The 21,693-nt window shown below is 44.8% G+C and overlaps 1 protein-coding gene across 3 annotated transcripts in view; it reads right to left on the bottom strand.

The window, feature by feature from the left end:
- The window catches only part of CRMP1 (collapsin response mediator protein 1), a 51,952-nt gene that overhangs the window by 26,380 nt on the left and 3,879 nt on the right, over positions 1-21,693 (bottom strand). Inside the window, exons 2-6 of one of the 3 annotated variants that reach the window (XM_009890538.1) lie at positions 17,058-17,072; positions 11,989-12,028; positions 7,806-7,901; positions 2,295-2,479; positions 602-766 (exon numbers count right to left, since the gene is read on the bottom strand). In XM_009890538.1, coding sequence (XP_009888840.1) covers positions 602-766; positions 2,295-2,479; positions 7,806-7,901; positions 11,989-12,028; positions 17,058-17,072 — 501 coding nt within the window. Of the gene's footprint in view, positions 1-601; positions 767-2,294; positions 2,480-7,805; positions 7,902-11,988; positions 12,029-16,095; positions 16,114-16,881; positions 16,890-17,057; positions 17,073-21,693 lie in introns of all 3 variants that reach the window. The other 2 variants (XM_009890537.1, XM_009890539.1) reach the window with 2 other exon arrangements.

The following is a 21,693-nucleotide window of genomic DNA, read 5'->3' as shown; positions in this document are numbered from 1 at the left end:
ATCTAGTCTCGGCAAGTAAATTATCCTAAGCCATTGCTGAGAAATGAGATCTAGCATGTGAAGACACTTTCTCAGATGCATGTGCCCTTTGTATTTGGGCTTCATTTGAAGCAGATAAATGGGTAGATTCCAGTCTAGTTAAAATCGAACTGCTAGCTTAAATGTCTCATTCTCGCCATTCATGAAACAGAGGATGTAAGGTGACTGGGCTGATTACCCTAAATGCTGATCTCCAAGTTTTATCTTAAAATAAAACCTAAGCATGCAAAGTCCCAGCCTATTTCCACATGTACAAGCAAGCATAAAGTGATACATTTGTATCTGACAACACACACATCTTAATTTTCTATGCCTATATCGGGGTAAACCTACTCTCTTCAGTGGCCTTGCTGCTGAATAGCCCTAACGGACAAAGTTTTAGGTCCATTTTACACAGCAGCAAGTGAATAAAAAGTTCAAGGTAGAGCAAAACCTTGGGCAGCATAACCAGCACCTGTGCATTTCGGTTCTGGACGAGGCATTCATTTAAAGCTTTAAAATTTCACCTCCATATGATATTACAATAAAAACAATAAAATACTGCTAATTTACGCTCACTAACCTTTGTCTTGCACCAGTATTTCCAGCTCTTCTCGAATCCCATCATACCAGCTGGTGATGTCCACATGGAGAGAGTAATCACAACAGGATTTGGTGTCAGCTGCCTCATGCCACTTCTCAAAGGAGGTCAGTAAACTCGATCCAGGTTCTGGAAGCACGTGGTCAACTGAAAAAAGAGATTCAGCGTCTGTTACCCAGACAGCATGCACACTGTTCAGATCTCCTCAGTGCCTGTGAGTAAGTAGCCCTCCAGCATCTTGGCCGAAACAGCAGCCTTGGAGGCAGTCTGTGTGCTGTCTCAGGTCCGGCAGACTTTGTGGACAGTCTATACTAAAGCCGAATCTGACAACCTGCTTGGTGCAGCATCAACAGACACACAGTGGGAGAGTCAAACGTCTCACAGGTTGGGAAACATTTGGGTTTTTTCCCTTTACTGTTTTTTAGGAGACCACAAGTTCTGAACTTACCTGTATTTATTGTCTGATGTGCCCATTTCTATGTATTTCATAGTAAGGATTATTATTAACCAGTGCCCCGTAGTCACTGAATTGGCCCACTCTGCCCTACCAATACATCAATGGAGACATTGAATGCTTTCTCAGCAGTCAGAATCAGGAACACAGCCAAGGTTCTGACCAGAGATGATGTAGAGCACAAACACTCAGCCACACTATACGGCAGATCTGAGTGCGCTGCAGCTGTGCATCTTCGCTGTCTCCACGCTTTCTGCATCTGGTGATGCCACAATGTTTACTGACATAAAATGACGACATGACCACTCATGCATATATTCTTATCTTTGCAGGGCTAGGTCAAAATTTAGTATGGAAACAAAGCCAGATGGGCTTACCAGTGGCATCTGTAAACCTAACGCTGCACAGGAAGCCTCAACTGAAGAACATACACTGAAAAAATTTTATTAATAAAAGTAATGAACAGCAGTGCAGTTTGCGCTTATTGCCAGAGACCCTTTCAGCTGATATTGCTCAACATAGGTAATAGATAACACCACTCAGCAAAAAAAGACACATTCCAATTCAGTGGGAGCAAAACCCCACCAGGAAGCTGTTCTGTCCAAGGAAGCTAAGACAATTTGTGTCACCTGAACAACTGCCTCACAAAGTCTAACCAAGGCTCGAGCCACTGCTAGTCGGAAAGAGATTTTGTCCTACCATGTGGTAGACAGAAGAAGGGTCTTTACAGCTAGAAACTCTTCTCCCTTCCACCAAGAAAGATGTTCCTCCAGGACATCTCTGCTAAGGACTTCCTCAATTGCTGGTGCCAAATCAAAGTTCATAAACAAGCATCTTGTTATTTCCAAAGCCCCTGAAACATCACCAGGTGGGAACAGTGGATCTTTGTCAGATTTTCTGTGCTACGTACTTACAGCACTAATTACATTGTTTTTCAAAAATCCCAAGAGTAGGTATATTATCCCTCAGTGTTTGTTCTCTATTTCAGTGGAAAATCCAAGAGACAATTCCTCCTGCCACTGTTTTTTTCTGAGGGTAGGTTCATTTTCAGGCCAATCCTGAGTGACAACGACGAACGGGTCTCCAGCACCGTGCCCAGAAATTTGAAAATTCATTGCAGAAGATCTCAGAAAACCGGTATGGAGCCTCCTGTAGCTATCCCCACATGTGCTACACGAGCTTCAGCCTGGAGTGGGAAGAGTTAGTATTGCTAGTACTCACTGATCATGGTGGTGCCCCCTGCTAGCGCTGCTTTTGTGCCTTGATAGAAGTCATCAACAGCAGTCATTCCTTGGTAGGGCTTTTGTAGGTAAGTGTTGACGTCTATTCCCCCAGGAATAACCATGCGCCCATTAGCCTCTATGGTCTTGACTCCTCCAGGAACAATCAGATTCTCTCCTATTTGCCTGGACAGCAAGGGAAGCCAGTATTAATTTACTTAAACAAAGCAGTACAGGGGACAGAAGCTACCTGAGGCATGCAGGGGAGAGGAACCTAGGGGCCATACAGAAAGAACAGGAAGCCCAAAGGAAAGGTGGAGCTCAGACAGCAGCTCTGGCCACACCACGGGGCACTGGCAGAAGGAAGCATCCCAGCCTGCCCAGCTGGGCCGTGTGCTCCGGTGGCTTTGCATTGCTCTAGTGGCCAATAAAGAAGCCGTAAGGCACCAGCATTAAAAAGTGATTACTTTTTTTATATGACTCCTATCTTTTAAACAATTACAAATATGTACAGTTAATGCTCTCTTGGGGGCTCTGGTTTTGTATATTAAGTTCTTACTTGAAAACATAAAAACATAGATCAAAAATGACAGCAAGCTGGAATTGCAAATATATGGCAGAAGCACAAGGCACATCAGAAAAAAGTTATAATTACTTTGTAACCAAGCAATGCAAATTTATCCTCAAAAAGAAATCTAAATATCCTAAGATACAGAAATACATATTTAAGAGACCCAAACACCTTTAATCTACCATGTCACATATTCTCCATCCTCCTCTTAAAGTTAGAACTTAGTGAAACATTCTGCATAACTGTGTGGAAAAACATTAATTAACTGTTGCCATCATTTTCCTTTAAGTTCTTCAAAACAGGATGCTTTTTTTTCACTATCAAAAATATTAATCTGTCCCCCACGCTGATATCAAGCAAACTCCAGATGCTTAACAGTCAAAATACTTTTAGTGTTCATGGACACAACTACGAGTAAATTAACCTTTAACTTTTAAAGCCACATTACATTTTTAGTGCCTACTTCACATAGTGCCAAACAGAAAAAGGTATGGGTCTGTGTGGAAGCCATGTCTCTGCACTGTTACACCGTAATATATTTGGGCTTAGAGATATCTATAAGGTAGTTTGAGTTCACTTAGTAGTTTACCTCGTGTTACAGACACACAGTCCTTGTCTTAATTTCCTTTTGTCTGGGATAAAATAACATTTATCCACAGCTAAACAAATACCCCAGACATCTGAGCTGCTGAATCTGTTTCTCCCGTATTAAAATGCAACTCCCACCTACAGAGCAAACACAGCCACTGATTAACAGCCAATCGCAACAAAACGAATATAACTGTTAATTAAAACCAGTGAAAAAAACAGGGATAATTATTCATACTGGAATTTGGCCAAACCGCCAGAGTTAATAAATAGCCCCAAGAGGTCAAGAATTTGTTTCATATGCTATGCAAAAATGTCACCTCCAGCAGCCTGGCTCCCCCGGTGCTCTGGGTTTTGGCTGGAGGGAAGCACAGCCATTGGGTTAGCAAACACGCCGCCAGCACCCCGCGCTGGGGTCTCCGACGCTCAGCACTCAACAAATCCAAACGCGCCCACTCGTGAGAGCTGATAATACCACGGCTTGAAGCTGTACAACTCCATGTCTGGCGTCTAATAGTCATCAACACATACAGCACTGGCAGCGTGTCACAACCTGTTTACAGCTGTGTGGAGCGCTAATGATACCATGACAAACAGGGAACCGATATGTATGCAAAAGCCAGCAGCAGCCCAGCACATCCAGTTGCGCAAACACGTTGCAAGAAGCTCCTCTGCTGGTAAAATCTGACTCACATAAGGCACTCCAACCCAAAAGCAGATCGAACGCTTGTGTAAGGTGAAGTAGCCCCACATATAATATGGGTGTTGCGCTAATTTTTGTTAGCTGAATCCACTCCCAAGATTTTCATCAGAACAATCCTAAACCTTTGTACAGTGTTTGTGTGGCTAAAAAACTGAACTGGGAAAAAAAAAATTTGCTGTGACCAATCTCCTTCAAATATGTCTAAGGTGGAATTGCACTCCAAGGACTACCACACCTTCTGAAAATAACATTAAAGAAAATCTACACAAAAACATAAAAACAATTCATTTTTATTTTCTTCCACAACCAGTATCTACCAGTTCCCTATTCAAGAAGACACATAGTCTAATGAAGTGAAAGAGTGCTAAGTATGTAGTGAAGTTTTTTTGATGACTCACTGCTCGTTATTTTCAGTGTACAGTTGAGCAACAGCTTATTTGGCAAAGGCTGAAGTCATCCATGCTGAAGTGACATGGGACCAAACGGCCTTTGTGGATGATTGTGCACTATTACCTGCCAGGAGCCAGTCCCATCTCTTGCCCTGGTGTCGAGATTAAGGCTGAGAGAAGGCTGATCTTCACTGGCATTTGTTATTTTTATTCTGACTGACTAGAACACAGAGTAAGAGACAATGTGACAGGATTCCCGAATTGCTCACTCGTTAATGCTAAGTGTATGTTAATAAGAATGGGGTTCAGTTACTTGCGGGTGAAAAAATACAATAGCGCAGATAATTATTCTAGACACTGTATAAATGATTGAGCTGGTTTTCTGATGCATGAGCAACTAGAAAACTCAGATTTGGGGAAAGCTGATGCCGTCTGCAGTCTTCAGTTGAACAAACTGGTAAATTCTGTCTTACACGAGCTGATTAAAGCCCGATGGAAACACCAGGCTGCAACTCCCATAAGCTTAACCTGAGAAAGCTGAAAACCCCCCCCCCAGGACTCCGTAGGGTTATTCCTGTTGTTATCAAGCCCAGATCTCTTTTAGGCATCTGAGGCTCCCTCTACCTCGGCTCACTGCCTGCCCAGCTCTGGAGACCCCATCCCCAGTCACCCATCCTGCACCCTGGTTAGTCCCCTCCAGCCCGGAGGGACCCAGCCCTTCCCCTTGGCCGGGACGGAGCAGAGGACAGCAGGCACCAGCCTGCGTGACCTGCCGCTTAGCACGGAGACCGGGGGCTCATTTCTTCATGTGGATAACAGAGACAGGATAGATGTGGGCAAAATACATTATTTACAGGCCAATGGCAATTTAAATTACTAAATGTCTAAGTTACTATTTAGATACCGGAGACTGCCTCTCAGCTACCATCTGAGTGCGCAGGACTTAAGTTTCAGCTAGGAAAAATCCACAGGCACCACTGCTCCCTTGTACCTAGGGAGCCAGTTTGAGCATTGATAGGTAGGAAAAAGCACCTACCATCCTCCAAACTACAGCCAATCTTCAAACACACTCAAGGTTACATCTACATTCCTCTCTGCAGGACAATCTGCAGGGACGTAAGCGTTAAAAAACGCTATTCATTTCATTAGTCTGCAAGAGAAACCAAACCCTCTATTTTCCAATCACTTTCCACTGCAGAATAAGAAAATTAACCCAGATCTTTTATATCCTAGCAAATCCAGGACGCTACTGCCTATTCTGGGCTGAGTGGTTTGGTGTCTGCTCCATTCTGTGGAAAGAAATTTGTATTATCAGCAGGATCTGCAGCTGGGGAGTTAGGGCATCAACTGAAATGCGGATGCCTGAGGTTCAGGGTCCTGCTCCAAAGGATCTTGAGCAACATTTAACAACTATGCTAAATATTCAGACACAATGGGCAATTCCAGCTGGAGAACCTAAAGGACACCAATCCTGAGACTAACCCCAGAAAACAGAGTGTTTTCCCAGACTGCGGAATTTATCATCTGAACTCAGTTAGGACCCAAGCCCATCTCACACTATGCTGCCCTCACAAATTAGCAGCTTTTTCAGAGCAGGACTTCTTGCACAGTTTACAAAGAAAATTTCTCGGGTCATCTAAATCCAGGAAACCAGGCACGACTCGGGGTGTTTGAACAGTAAACTTGCCTCCTTGGTCAAAGATAAAGGCATTTTAAAAATAAAGATTTTGCATGTCTATTCATTATTAATCCTAGCTATCTTGGGCAGCTGAGGTACCTTCTGCAGGTATGGATCCATGCATGGATTTCAGAGGTCTGAAGTCTATGCACTTAACAAGGGCAACTGAAAGCTCGGCATTGCTAACCTGCCTACCCAGTACCGTTACATTTCTGGAATCAAGGCCAAAAACTCACAGCAGTTTCAGACTCCCAGCATCTCATGCACTTAGTTGTTAAATCAGTTCTGATGCTTCTAAGTGTTACTAGGAAATCTGCATCTGAACAGACAAAAGCACGGAAAAACTCAAGTAAAATACCCAGCAAAGAGAGCACAACTTGGTTGATTCTTGCTATTAAAAAAAAAGGTACACATTCAAAATTTTGTGCCTTCTCCACTTAAATCAATATGCTCCTTTTGCCACTTCTGCAATACAAGTAACACTACAACTGGAAAGGCAGACTGAAGTATAAACAAGAAAACTGCACACTCCATGGATAAAAGTTCAGATTTTTTTCTGTTATAATAGCCTGAATCATGAATAATGGAAATAGCCAAAGATATATAAAGAATTGTACTTTTAATCTGATGGTATCTTCTCATGAAAAGGAGCTCTGAAAACAAGTAGGTAATGAATTATTTACCAGATCATCATAATCATCTTTCTCTGCATTAAATTGAATTAAATTAAAGCCTCTGGAGACCAAACTTGTTAGGTCACTGGTAGAAAAGTTTAGCAGACAAGAAAAAGGCTTTGATCCTTGTGTACATCAGAGTGGTTGTACACACGACACAGCTTTGCAGAACGAGAGACCCCCATCTCTACTAAGCCAAGGTAGGACCAGTAGACCTACATGACTAGACATCCCTGTTACTGTTTCCTAGGCTATCAGCAACATGTATTTCATGTTTTTTCACCTAAGGAATGCTCTCCCAGTTCCTGTAATTTATACCCTGGTAAATCAGTAAGATGATTGTCTAATTGTGGGAAGATTTAAGATTTTGCTAAACAAGAAGAGGGACATAGGAGCAATGCGTAACAATGCTGCAAGAACAGAACACCCTATGCTTCAGCACCAACCAAGAGGGGAACTGAGAAGGAGCAGGTCCCCGTTAGCACTGTGTAACACGAGGCATATCGCTGTGCTGTACAATCCTTTAGAGCATGGCTGTATTTGCCCTGATTACATGCAGGGGGAAAAAGCTGTAATGAGCCTTCTGTCATACGTGGACTCAAAAATATCTATTATCCTTAGCATTACTTCTTGAGAGGGCCTACTTGCCTTGACTATTTTAGAAGAAACTATGATTGAACTGTTTGAAAAGCAAATACCTTCAGCTTACAGTAAAGAAATTTTCTACTTATCTAATCTTACTGAAGATAAAATGGCAGAATTTCATAATTAAACACTCTTCTACAATGGCCCCACATCTAGAGGTAACCGAGGTGATGGCTGCAAGATTTCATGTCAGCACCATCAAGAAATCACAGTAGTTTATACTAACAGGCATGCAAAAAAAGTTCAGTATTTTAAGAAACCAACTTTATAAGTCCGTCTTCAAGGTATATGTCTGCATAGAAGGAGTGGTCATCATTGATAATTCTTCCACCTTTAATGAGTAGTCGGTCACTCTGGGGGAAAAAAAAAGGAAGAAATGTGGGTTTGTAGAAATAAATAGACATAATAACATATTGATGATACCAAATAGGCTTATAATATATAGACAGCCATTAACATCAAAGCACTTGGCCTATATAAAGGTCTATGCCATAGATTCAGGTGGGTACACAGACAGTGGAGAGGAACACCATAGTTTCACCAAGTCTTTATTTCTCATTTTTGGAACATGAGGTGTCATGGCCATCACAGACTTTTTTCCTCAAAGCAGAATTCATTGCACATGGAAACACTTGAAATCTCACTACATCCCCTTTTTACCACCACCTTATTCTACAAAGGCCAAAAAGGGAAGAGAAGCCCCCAGAATAAACTGCCCAACACTAGAATGGCCAAGCTGAGCTCACCTGGGACCCTCCACACCCCCAGAAGAATAACAGAGCTTGAAATGGGACGGGACAAGGTCAGGAGAGGCTGCCGAGCTCTGTCATGGAAAAACTCCTGCCCAGGGAAGCTGCTTTAAGCAGCGTCAGCTCAGCAGGGTCAACTTGGCCGCTCCACCGAGGTGGCCCAGAACTTGCACCTCCTGTACTGTGCTACAGACCGATGGCAGAAAATCTAGTTTCCAGCAGGCACGAAGAACGAGTTGTGATCTAATTTGTGATTCCTGCAGGTCAAAGCTGGTTAGTTGGGGCCACTCTGTACTGAGGGTCCCCATGCCGTGTCTCACTCACTCCATGAGTGAGGCCAGGAGCGCGGCCTCAAAAGTTTGGTTTACCTGAAATACCATATGAACAGCATAGAGAGATACTGCCTTCTGCTATTTTCTAAAGTGGCAGAAAGCAAACATTCTTTCCCGATAATAACTGTTCAAATATCAAGTCTGCTGGGCACTGTTCAGAACAATCATCTGTTTCCATTTTTCTCTATTCAAACGGTTACACTCTGTTCTCAAAAAATACATTTTACACAAAGCAAATTTTACCACTGCATATTCCTGAAAACCAATGTTTAACTCCCTCATTGAAGAAGTCGTACTGGAAACATCAGCACTCTACCACCTACTCAGAGACAGGGAAAGTCTGTAACTTCAGTACATAACGCTTTTGGAAAGACTTCTGCCAAGTCACTGCGAACACTGGAAAACTCTAAAGCAGTCAGAACCTTATTTTCCCACTCATACACAAAAAAGCCATTTATTGTAAATTATTTCCTTGGCTCACTAAACAATAACTCAGAATCTTCATTTTCTCCGTGTTCTATACTCCTTGCTCCAGACTCAATTCCTGATTTAATTACAGGATGACTCACACATATAAACCATGCATGTCCCAAATTCCCAATTTAGAAAACAATTAAACAAGTTGTTTAACTGTGAGTTGTTTCCTCATCTAAAAAACCAGGACAATGATGCAGACCTTCTAAAAATTTATTGATTAAAAAGCACTAAGGCACAGTTAGGAATATTACAACAACCCTTCTTCAACGTAATTTCTCAGTTATATGTAGCATATTTACTTTTCAGCTTCTATTTAACATTTTGCAGGTTCGAAGTCTTTATAGCCCTCTGTATCATTCTAGGAAAGCAAAAAGGGAGAAATAAACATTTTAAGGGGAGAAAGAAGGGAGGGGAAAGACATTTTAAATACAGCCCATGACAAAAGAGGATGCACACAGAAGGTCTGAGGCTTTTCTCCATGTACTACAGCAGCAAGATGACCTTGGGGGGGGCGGAACCAAGGCACAGAATTTCAATTAAATATGTTCCCAGGACCTGCCTCAGATGTTGGTACCCTCTCGTTAAAGGATGGAGATGAATGCAAGACACCAGTCTGGAATTTGCCAGAGCAGGATCCCTGTTTTCTCCCCAGCCTCTCTACCGTCACCTGTAATTACAGGATTTGTGAATCAGGAGCCTGAATAAGTTATTTTGCCACGTGCTGGCAGTTGCATCTCCTCACCACCCTGATTTACTACCCCACCTGCTGACCTGCAGAGACCACCATCTTGTGAGCTCTTTTTAAGCTCATTCAGTTGCCTTCCTAAACATTAATACTGTCCAATTACAAGAGGCAAGAGCTTATTGATATGGGCAGGGGATGTTACCAGAGCACCACATCTGTCACTGCTGATGAGCCAAAAAAATCTGCACACTCATCAAGATGTTCTACATTTTATTTCTTTTAAAACAGGAGAAGACGCATAATAAATAGGAATAAACATTAACAGGCTGGGAAAGTAAGACAGACTAAAATTAAGCAGAAGTACAACCCCAGAAAAATAATTGCAGACATAAGGGTTTTATACATTTTAATATATTAATATACATATAGAAGTGGTAAAACTAGGTATTAGAATAATCTGAAACTAAAAAGGATACAAATGTAGTTTCAAGAAACCACTCAATTATGCGAGTCATCCATTAAATTAAGCCTCACTTACAGGTTATAAAAGATTACTGAACGTTTTAGCTACAAAGTCTCACCTTTTCAGAATTTTGGAGGGTCTAAGAAATTCTGGTGAGGATGGAAAACTGCACTTTACGGAGACTTTCAACATTTTAATTCTTGACACCATCCCACTCAGCAGAAAATGCAAACCATTCAAAATTGTTGCAAGAGGGAGCAGGTCCTGCACCTGAGCTGGCCTGTGGCCAAGGTTGCCCCCAGCCAGGAATAGGAAGCCATGGGAGATGAGGCTGACAAAAAACCCGCAAACCTTGATGCTCCCCGCTGCTCCCCAGGTAGTCTGCCAAGCCACCGGGGAGGGTGCCACGGAGCCTCGCCCAGCTTTCATGGGGACCTGACAGATGTAGAAACATCTCTCACACGCATTTCCATTGCAACAAATCAGCAAATTCAGAAGAAAAAGGGTTTTGTTGGAACTTTTCCCAACCAGCTCGAGCTGTCAGCATGTCTGTAGGACACGTGACAGATCGCTGCAAGCCAGGAGCACAGGCAAAGCAGGGTACCTTTACACAGATGGTGCTGATGGGCACAAGCATCCCAGGTGGGGTTTCAGCGCCACGTGGACACCCCAGCAGCATGATGCACTCAAGCATAGAGGTGCTGCCTCCTACCCCCTGCTCCAGACCAGGGCTGGCCTGTCCTTACCCAAAGCAGCAGTACCAAACGCCTGTGTGCACCTCAACATATAGATGCGTTTCCATGGACGCGCTGGAAAAAAACTACACAAACATCACTGACTAGCAGGCAGGCGTGGGTTAATGCTGGCAAGCAATTTTCTGGATACTGAGAATCATGCAATGGTTTAGGTTGGAAGGGACCTTGAAGATCATGTCATTCCAACCCCCCTGCCGTGGGCAGGGACACCTCCCACTAGACCAGAAAGCACCATCCAGCCTGGCCTTGAACCCCTCCAGGAATGGGGCATCCACAACTTCTCTGGGCGACCTGTTCCAGTGCCTCACCACCCTCAGAGTGAAAAATTTCTTCCTAATACCTATTCTAAATCTCCCTCCTTCCAGTTAGAAGCCATTCCCCCTCATCCTATCACCACATGCCCTTGTAAAAAGTCCTTCTGCAGCTTTCTTGTAGGTCACCTTCAGATACTGGAAAGCTGCTACAAAGTATGCTACTTCATGAAATAAACTTTCACACAAACCCTTGGTCAGCATGTGAGCATTCATCCCCCACCACAGCCTAAGCACGGGCTTTGGGGACAGGCACAGCCCTGGCCTGAAGGCAAAGGGATGCTGCCACCCTGCCCTGCTGCCACGACCACTGATGGCCGGGCACTCCTGCACTGGTTTAGGTCACCGGTACTCATGGCAGTGAAACCCTGGACAGAAATGTGGGCACACAGGGGGTGTGTGAAGTAGGTTAGCCTCCGTGGGCACGCAGCCCGGCTGTGCACAGTTGGAGGCCATTTCTTATTTACCAGGGGCCTGATGTCAGGCAGGCTGCTCTCAGTTTTCTTAAATGCCAAATGTCCAGAAAAACTAAGGACCAAAGTCCTCTTCTACCTGGCCAGTGTTCCAGGCAGGAGGACGGCCATGTTCTGTGGCACTCTAGGGAAAGCAGGAGGAGAGGGGGGGATGGAGGAGTGACCTGAAGCTCATGAATTAGTCACGAAGCGGTGGCCCATATTTCCCCTTCCCAGCTGTAAATCCCTCCAGGCAGGACGCTCTCCCTGCCTAGCTCCCAGATGTACCCTCAGTCACTTGGGTCACCTCTCACAGTACAAATGACGCACTCATTACTCTGCTCAGGAGGTGACAGTGTGACACCTTTATAGGGTGGCTGTCACCTTCATATTCAGCTAACAGATGTCTCAGTCCCTGGTGCCCTGGCTACGCAGCCCTAAGGGCTCCGTACCAAGCCTTCCCTGCATCGCCTGCCACAAGAAGCTGCCAGCCCCGCTCTTCTGGGTGCAAGCCCAGCAAAGCTGTCGGGACGCTCTCCTCCCTCCAGCCTGCCAAGGTCAGACAGCGGGAACGCAGCAAAACAGAGAAGGGGGTATTATATTGAACGTATAAACTGGGCAATTCAGTAGGTGCCAAGATTTGAGGGGAAAAAAAAAAAAAAAACAACAACCGGCTCTCGCTGAGGAGGGAGGTGTGGAAGGCACGGCTGCAAATCCATGCCATTGCTCAGCATTCACTGCCCAGGTGTTTCTCCTCCACCCATCGCTGCTGCTGCAATGATGCAACCGCATCAGTGCAACGCCGCTGTTTGCTTCCAGGCCTTGTGCCTGGCTGTGACACAGCATCAGCACAGCAGAGTGATGCTTATCTGCTGTCTTCCCGCAGCTCCATTTTACATGCGCTCCGGCACCTCCCTGCTGAGCTCGCTGCTGACTATGATCCAACCACTCCTATTCTTCACAGCTCTTCACCTTCAAACCCTGCACACTGCTTTCTTTCCTGGTGATTTTTTGTTAATCATGGTCTAGCTTGTCCTCCTTAAATCCAGCAGCAGAACCACAGAGCTTAGTCCGCGACGTGACAGCAATTTTGATGACAGCAGAAGGAGATGCCACAAACTCAGCATCGTTTGCTGCAGGAGGAGGGGCTGGCTGCTCGGACAAGAGGCGGTGGCTTTTACTCCCTTACAACAGTTGTTCGCATTACAGTAAAAGCAACAAGAAACACGGAAGATGGTGACCGGCACAATTTGTACAAATTGCCTGTTTTGCCAAGATTTTCAAATCAGCTTGGCTCTGCTCTTGCGAAGCATGTCCATAACTTCATACACTCCCAGCAGTACGAGGCCAGCAGAGACAAGCAGTGCCTGCATCACCCTGCCAGCTGACGAGCCTGAGCCCTGCTGCGGTCCCGAAATCTACAGCGGGCTCTGCGCAGTTACAAGTGAAGTCTAATTCCTTCGATCAGTAAATCACTCAGCTCTGGGTTATTTGTAAATATGATCCAAATGTTAGATTCAAATGTTAGAGCAGGAACAACTGCAAAAAAATTTAAAATTAGCCTTTTTTCATTCACCCACGCCACTCAAGAGCTAGAGGTATTTAAAAATATTACACAAAATAAAATTCAAATACATTTTTTACACATGCAGTTCTCAATCTGCTTCTGGAACTACTGAAAAAGATAGCAACAGAAACTGCCATCTTCTGACATAAGACTTACTAAGTATCATCTCAAATTGCTGCAGTACGTCAAAATACAATGCAGCACAAGTTATAGCAAACCACACGCTTCTCTTCAGTATCGGTACCCAAGGTACTGCACCTGCAGGCACCTTTCAGAGAAAACCACACCTCTATTGTACAAGATGGAGTTTGGGGACAAAAAAAAAAAAAGACAGACTGAATCTGCCATTGTGTATCCTAACCATACAAAAAGATTCAAAGAGATTTCAAAAGCACCGTTTTCATCAAACAGCAGCACCTGTCCAGACTGCAATTCTGACACATGCTATTACCTTCTTGCTTTTGTCTTCCACAAATGAAATGTCTACCTATTACATCTTCAGCTCTAAATCAAGTAAATTGTCTTTTTAACTATTTACAGTTTGCTTTACAATTTAACTACAATGAATTTCATACAACATACCCAGCATATGGGTCTAAGCACTGCTTCATTCTTGCATTTGGACTTTTACTATTGCTGCATTGCAGCCATTGCCAACTGTAAAAGTCTTTACAACACTCTTAGCCCCAGATTTTCCAGGCCTAAAGGAGAAGGAAACACTCAACAGTGATTTCATCCTTTTCTTAATTCTAAGGACTTACTAGAATATACCATTGTCCTTACATCTCCAGAGCAACAATAGCTGTATTCTCTAAAATCCAGATTAGTCAATGGCCCTGAAAATGACTCAGGGTTTTATGCTAAATAGCCAATTGAAAACAATTTAAATTCCAAATCCACCTGTATTTCCAGTTCTCTGCCTCTAAATGCATGTGGTTTAAAGACATCAGATTAAAGGCAATAGACATAAGAAGGCATTAGGCTACACATTAGTTATCACACTTACAGCCAAGACATTCATCTTTACTTTTTTGGCATTTGAGAGGCAGAATCCTTTGTTGCTAAGGCTTTAAAAAGGCCACTGAGAGTTAGAAAAGACAGGGCATTCCCCATTTAGAGGGAAGGTTCAAAACCCACCGGCTGAAGCTTGTGTTATTCTTGATTATCCAAATCTCCACAAGACAACTATTTGCAAGGGAGTGGTTTCTCAAAGGCAAAAGTCCCACTGGCAGACAATGGAGGGAGACACTCAGAGCTTCTTTGGGCTTCTGTGCTTACCTTCTTGCAGAATTATTTCCCATAATATACAAGAGATTTATTTTTTTGTGTGTGTGTGTAAATACTTGGTTGTATATTGTCAGAGCTGGTCAGATTCAGACACAGTGCTCATACAGTACCATTAAATTACCTTGCTTTTAGCAAAGTACTTACAAATAAGGAACATTTTTGAACTTAATGGCACAGGAAGAAAGACATCCTTCCCAAGAGGAACGCTTGCTTAAAATCCTTTCATAAGGATCAAAGAGCTGTAAATGGGATTTCATGAAGTACTGTCTACTTATAGAAGATCTGCTTTTAATCAGCACTGTCCTTCCTTTTAAATTTCACATCTAGGTTACCCTCTATAGGAAGTAATTTTTAGCTAGGGTGATCCCTGAATCGACTCAGGGAATTGCTTGTAAAACACTACCCTTGAGGCATCATTTCCAATGGGCCACTAATGGAGAATCCTGCTTTTAAGGTCCTTTTCTTAACAAATGCACTCCAGTATATGGAAATTCATTTAGGAAGGATTATGTTGATTGTAGTAATGCTGTATCTTGGTCTGTAGCCAATATATTCATTCATCTTTATTCATTTAAAAGATCTGATGTTCTTTTGTTTCCCCTTTGGAGACCTGACTTTCTATTCAGTTAGCGGTTTCACTCCTTAATCACGCAGTCTAAAAGGGCTACTCCTACAGCTACGAAGTCCATGGGGATTTCTTCACTGTAAATGTCATCTTTGCTTTGCTTTTAGGCGGGAAGCACAACAAACATCTTATTGATTACACTATTCATTAGCATCAGCAAGGGTTTCACCCAAGTATGGGCTGGAGCGCTGAACCCATTGCATTGTGTGTTGTTATAGCCACCTCATGGGTTACACACAGGTTACACCAACTACAGCTGATCTGGAAATCTCAGCAAGCCATTCATAGGAAAGGTTAACCTGGGGGGAAAATAACAGCAATTTACAGCACGGCTGGCTGCTGTGTGCCACTGAACTAAAGATGAGTTTTGGCTAAGTTCTAGTCAGAAACCCGTCTTAGATTACCAGGACACATCAGCCTTGGCACCATTCATGGTCGGGAATGGCTTTAAACTGGAAGAGGGTAGACGTAGAACAGGTATTAGGAAGAAATTTTTCACTTTGAGGGTTGTGAGACACTGGAACAGGTTGCCCAGAGAAGTTGTGGATGCCCCATCCCTGGAGGTGTTCAAGGCCAGGGTGGATAGGGCTTTGAGCAACCTGTAGTGGGAGGTGTCCCTGCCCATGGCAGGGGGGGGGGGACTCGATGATCTTTAGGGTCCCTTCCATAGTACGACCTTCCAAGGTCATACTATGATTCTATGAAATCTGGCTAAGACAGTAAGGAATCCCTTCTCTGGACACAGGAGGTGTACGCAAAGGCAGCAGAACAGTAGAAAATGCCCTCTAATATGATGTCAGCAATAGTAATTCATGAGCGACTAAATGCAGATTTTACATCTTAGTTTGCACTTTTTGCTGTCATGTTCCCTCATGTATCTACTTGAGGGAATCTGTGAATACTTCCCCTGCAAGGCATAGCAAGTTGCACCGCTTCCTGCTCCACCTCCCATGGTAGCTCCAGTCTGCGAACAACCTTTCCACAGTCTCTTAGCTGTGGGCACTACATACTCCTTTAGCCAGCCACGTGCAAGGTGGGCAATGGTGCTCAGCTTTACCTAGAGAGATTTTACAAAGATCATAGATTTTACCGAAATCAGTGGGGACATTTATTATTCGGTGACATTGATTACTCACCTAAGCAAGAGCTGAGGCCTTAATCCTCATCAGGACATGCACTACAGATCAAAACTTTGTCTTGTGACACGTGCAGCAAAAGACAAGCAAAAGTAATCCCAAAGTATCTCTATTCCAAGGGACAATGCCATCACATTTAGCAAGATTAGAAACCTACAAATTATTTTGCTGCTCATCTCCGTTCCACCTTTCTCATACCTACAAAAGCAGCAAGAAATTTATTCCAACTAACTCTCACAGGACCCAAGTGCTTCACAAGCCAGTGGGCTCTCCTGCATCCCACAAAGGAAAATGAAACTTCTCCCTTTTACTGCATGAATAAAGTTGCTTATGAAAGAAATGGCAGCAAAGCAGAAAACAGACCCTGAGCTCTTGTCAGGAAAGGTTCATTGGCCGTGGTCACTCCCGGCACTTCTAAGAAAGAAGGAGATTCAGACTTGCTGAACAACCATATCACCGCATCAGTGGTCTGCCCAGACAGCCACTGTCCCCTTTCCAAACCTGTCCGTCTCCCAGCAAAACGCAGCTCAGCTCCCCATGGTGGCACCAGCTATGACACTGATGCAGCCACTGACTGACACACTTGCTGTGGCAGTTAAAGGAATCACTGCCCCAAACCCTTCTTTCTGACCCTCTGCCAAAGGTTTCAGTCTCCATAGAAATGTCCCCAGAAGGACCTACTCTGAATGTAGTTTAAGACATCAGATGGAAGTGGCTTAAACACTACAGCCACTTTTTCTCCTGCAGAAAAAGGAAAGAAAAAGACTTATCACAGAATCATAGAAAAGGTGGTTGGAAGTCCAACAACTTCTACTGAAGCAGCTAAAGTATCTCCAGAGCTGCCAAGTCTAGGGCAACATGCAGTGTGAAGTCACAAATATTCATCATCAGACAGGTAGACTGAGAAGGGCCAAGTCTACTGAACAACCAGAGATGGAAAAATATAACTTTAAGTATTAAGCAAATATTCAAGAGTAAGAGGGGATCCAGAAGTCCCAGGCCTTGGTGTTTTAAAGCAAGACAAAAAGTGCTGCCTAAATCAGTCCAAATCTTGCGTCAACAGCAGAATAATAATGTGAGCCATTGTTCCCATGGCCAGCACTCATTAGGCTTTTCAGACGCTTTAGGCACATCACGCACCAATCTGTGTGTAGCTTCATATTGTTAGGCAAAGGTGGGTGGGAAAAAAGCACGGCCAGGGGAGATATGGAATAGATCCCCACCTAGACGAGAACTTTGGTTCCCCATTTCAGGTACTCACCATGCCCTGCACCTGTAGGACATGTCCCACCTGGTGTCTAAAGTAAATTAGCTGGTGGCTGACAGCTCTCACACTGCTCGTCTCACACTAGAACACCTCACATTAGCCCAGCGCTTGGCAGAAAGTTTCTGTCTTGACCCTCAATAATTAGCTTGAGACCAAAGTCTCACACAGCAAATACCCAGGTGAATGCATTTTTTCCTCTCGCAAAGTATTCTGCCGTGTTCAACTGAAGCCTACTTATTTCTCAGCTCTCTCCACGTCAATCAATTCAAAAGGCTACAACTAAAAATATTCTCTGTACCCACTCCTCTGAATTTCTCCAGCCTCTCTTCATTTTTCTGCATCTGCTTTTTTTTCTCATCTTGTGCCAGTTCTCCTCTTTACTTGCTAAGCTCAATGATGAGATCCTCCCTCTGTAACACCACGTTTTTGAGCTCTCTGTCTCCCCGTGCCTTATAGTCTGCCAGCTCAGGACCAGCAGCTCCTTCCCCCATTCATATGTCAACCCTTGGACTGCTCCCAGGAATATTATTCCCTTTTCTAAGAGATTTGTGCACCATTTGCCTCCCCCATGTCCCTCTCTGCATTTGCTTTGGTAACTAGCTATTCTCCCTTTGCTCAGTAGAGTTGTCTTCACACCTCCTCTTCACTGAGCTCACGCTGATTATGTTTTAATGGTTGCAATCGCTACTGGAAAAAACAAGTCCTCTAACAGACATTTTATGTGCCACGTGCTTTTTTTTTTTTTTTTTAAATTGTGCTCTGTATATACTAGAATTTTGAGTTCATCTGGGCTCAGGCCTTGCTTGAAAAGTGCCAAGCACTACCAAAACACACAAGCCAAAATAATTCATAACAGATCTTTCAGCATCATCATCCCCATTGATTCCCCTGTAATATGCTACACAAGAGGAGTATAATAGGAACGTTAAAAAGGGGGGCGGGGGGGATGCATCCTGGAAAATCTGTCTGCGTTAGAGCATGCCTGCACAACCGAAGCACATCAGATTGCCACCTCATGCAGAAAAACACCTCAGCAATGGATGTGGTGGCTGACTGTACTGTGCAGCCTGAGAAATATGCTCCTGCAGAAGCATTCTTGGCCACCCTTACATTACACACACCCTGCTCCACTCCCAGCTAATACTCCTGAACCAGGAGAGTGAGACACACACCCCCCACAAGGACTTCAACACAGTGCAGAGGACGTGACTGAAGTGCTTACACTCACTGGTTCAGTGCATCTCTATTTTCCATCACCCAGAGACTGGTCTGGTGCTTCAAATACAGAGGTCCTTCCCACCGCAGTTACAGCGAAAGGGGCCCAGTTTCTCCAGTCTGACTCACAACTGAATGGCACCTTCCACTGGAGCACTGCTGGTGCTCAGCTTACAACAGCGAGCCTGGACGCTGCGTGGGACACATAAGGGGCAGTAGGGGAGTCACAAACAGGATAAATTGCAAGAAGCACAAATTTTCAGGGGCTGAAATGAAAAGAAAGAAAAAGACAGGTGAAATGAAATGAAAAAATAGCAGGTGCAGATTTGGTAAATGAGAGCAGGGAGATGCTCGGTGCCAAAGGGGGCCTCTCTGCAACACAATGTCTCGACTGTCCTAGATACTTCCAGGAGAAAGGGGAGAAGGGAAGGCAGGAATAAAAGGGAAAGGGGTGAAGGGGGTATCAGTCAGGCACTGCTAATAGTCTGAAGGAGTCAGGAGGCAATGCACAGTCAAAGCGCGAGGAGACAGCTACGCCCTCGTACACCAAGGGGAGCAACCCAGAAAGGACACCACAGGGTTGTCTTCCCAAAGGTGACACCTGCTCCCATGCCGATCAGAGCTGAAACCGGCCTCTGCCTCTTCCTTCACAAAGTTCCTGATGTGCAGACCTGACCCACAGCAAGCTCCCGGAGGGACGTTTTTGCCAGGCACCAACCGCAGGTAGTGCCTGTGGCTGGATGCTGCGGCAGGACGCGGGGTGCTTGTTCTCCTTGTGCGCTCAGGATGGCTCCTGGCCCCATACAAGGAAGACAGGCTTGGTTCGGGAAAACCCACAGCAAAGTATCAGCACACAGAAAGCTGTCAAAAATTCGTTTCTCACTATTCCCATGAATCCAGGAGCTGGTGTAGCTCCAAAAAGCAGGAGTGTGGGGAGGGAAATGTTAAGCACAGTAACAAATGACATTTTTATACGATTTCATCATTGCTGTTGTTGTTGCATAACTTTATGGAGCTATCACATTTCCTCAGAGCCCAGAAGGCTTGAAGCTCCAATGTATTTCCTTAGTGGCAGGATGAAATATCTAATTTACCATACTGGAATGGGGCTTTCAGAAGATACATGCAGATAAATCCGGTGGGCTCTTGTGGGACGGGCAGCACATACAAGGTATAACACAGAGTGTCTGATTCGCTTTTGCTGGAGGAGAAGAAGGGCCAGAAGTATAAAACATTAAAATACAGTCCAAGTCTGATGCCTGCCAACTTCACTAATGTTAATTTATGCCTTTGATTTGGTCACAAAACTCACTAGTGTTAATGAATATTCATTTACAGGAGCTTCAACACATCCCATTTCAAAGAGAACAGGCTGAGGTTTGGGTTTTCTTTCTCCCAGCAATCCTCTCACCAGCGTAGAGAAGGAAATTTGTGAGAAGTGAAGAAATTAAAATGAACTGTTGATTCCAAGGCAAACACTTGCAATCCTTCCAGTTTCTTCTTTTACTCCAAACTGGAGCGCAACCAACCAGCTACGGGTGGGAACCTGTTACACTCCAGCTGCAAATGAAGGCCAAGGCATGCACAGGGCACCTGACACTCACCCAGAGGGTGGCCAGGGCTTCCCCCAGTCTAGAGGTACCCCGAGTAATCACAAGTCACACCGTGCACAGAGGACTGAGGTGAGAGGAGCCATCACCCAAAGAGTCACTGCAACACGCAAGCTCAGCCGCAGCCACCAGGCAACTGCTGCCTGTTGATAGTATAAATACAGCACTTTGGTATCATCAAACTCTGATTTTAGAAGGAGGCTGCTCCCCTCCTGACCAAATATTTTGGCTAAAGGATTATTATTATTTTTTTTTAATGTGGAGAAAGCCTCGAGATGCTTACAAACCTCGTAACACCAACTCAAATAATGCCTTTAACCATGAGGTTTGCTGGGGAAGGTGCCACACCCACCAGTCAGCCCTCGCTTCAGCCACCAAAACTTGCCCTGCACCCCAACGGTGCCAGCTCTCCTGGCAAAGCCCCACGAACCCACACCTCTTTGGGGTCAGTTGCCCCACTGCCCTGCTCATACGTGCCCCGAGTGCCACAGTGACCCCGTCACCCACTGATACAGCCCCCCAAGAGGAAAGCTGGCACCAGCCTAGACACTGACACTGATGCCAGGGAAAATCTCTGCGTGACCAAACTCCGGGGGACATTTCCCCTGATCCCCCCTCTCCCCACCAGCTCTGCCTGTTCTTTATCCCCAGCCCCCATCGATCTGGTGTATCTATGGGAACCAATATACTGAATCAAAGGGCGCAGATCCTTTCTTTCTAGCACGGAAAGCGTGCTCTATTGTGGTCCTGCTCGGGGATAAAAGCATCCAGCGGGAGACAGGCACAGATAGGAAGAGGATGGTTATGATTAACTCTTTGACTTCTGATCCCCACCACGCCTGATGCATCAGCAGCGCGCAGAGGTGTTGGCGCTGGCATCATGGCGCTCTTTGATTTTCTACGCTTCCCCCACCTTTCTAGCACGGAAAGCGTGCTCTATTGTGGTCCTGCTCGGGGATAAAAGCATCCAGCGGGAGACAGGCACAGATAGGAAGAGGATGGTTATGATTAACTCTTTGACTTCTGATCCCCACCACGCCTGATGCATCAGCAGCGCGCAGAGGTGTTGGCGCTGGCATCATGGCGCTCTTTGATTTTCTACGCTTCCCCCACCCCAACCTCCCCGTTTCCCCCCATACCCACCCTCCCCTAATTTCTCCGCACCTCCAGCCCACCCCTGTCCCACCGCTCCCTGCTCCCCCCCCCCCCCCTCCGCGCGGC

This window comes from Charadrius vociferus, unplaced genomic scaffold (genome assembly GCF_000708025.1).
Source record: "Charadrius vociferus isolate BGI_N301 unplaced genomic scaffold, ASM70802v2 scaffold88, whole genome shotgun sequence".
NCBI classification, from domain to species: domain Eukaryota; kingdom Metazoa; phylum Chordata; class Aves; order Charadriiformes; family Charadriidae; genus Charadrius; species Charadrius vociferus.
Note: the sequence above shows the minus strand (reverse complement) of the source record. Positions and strands in the feature narration are given on the sequence as shown.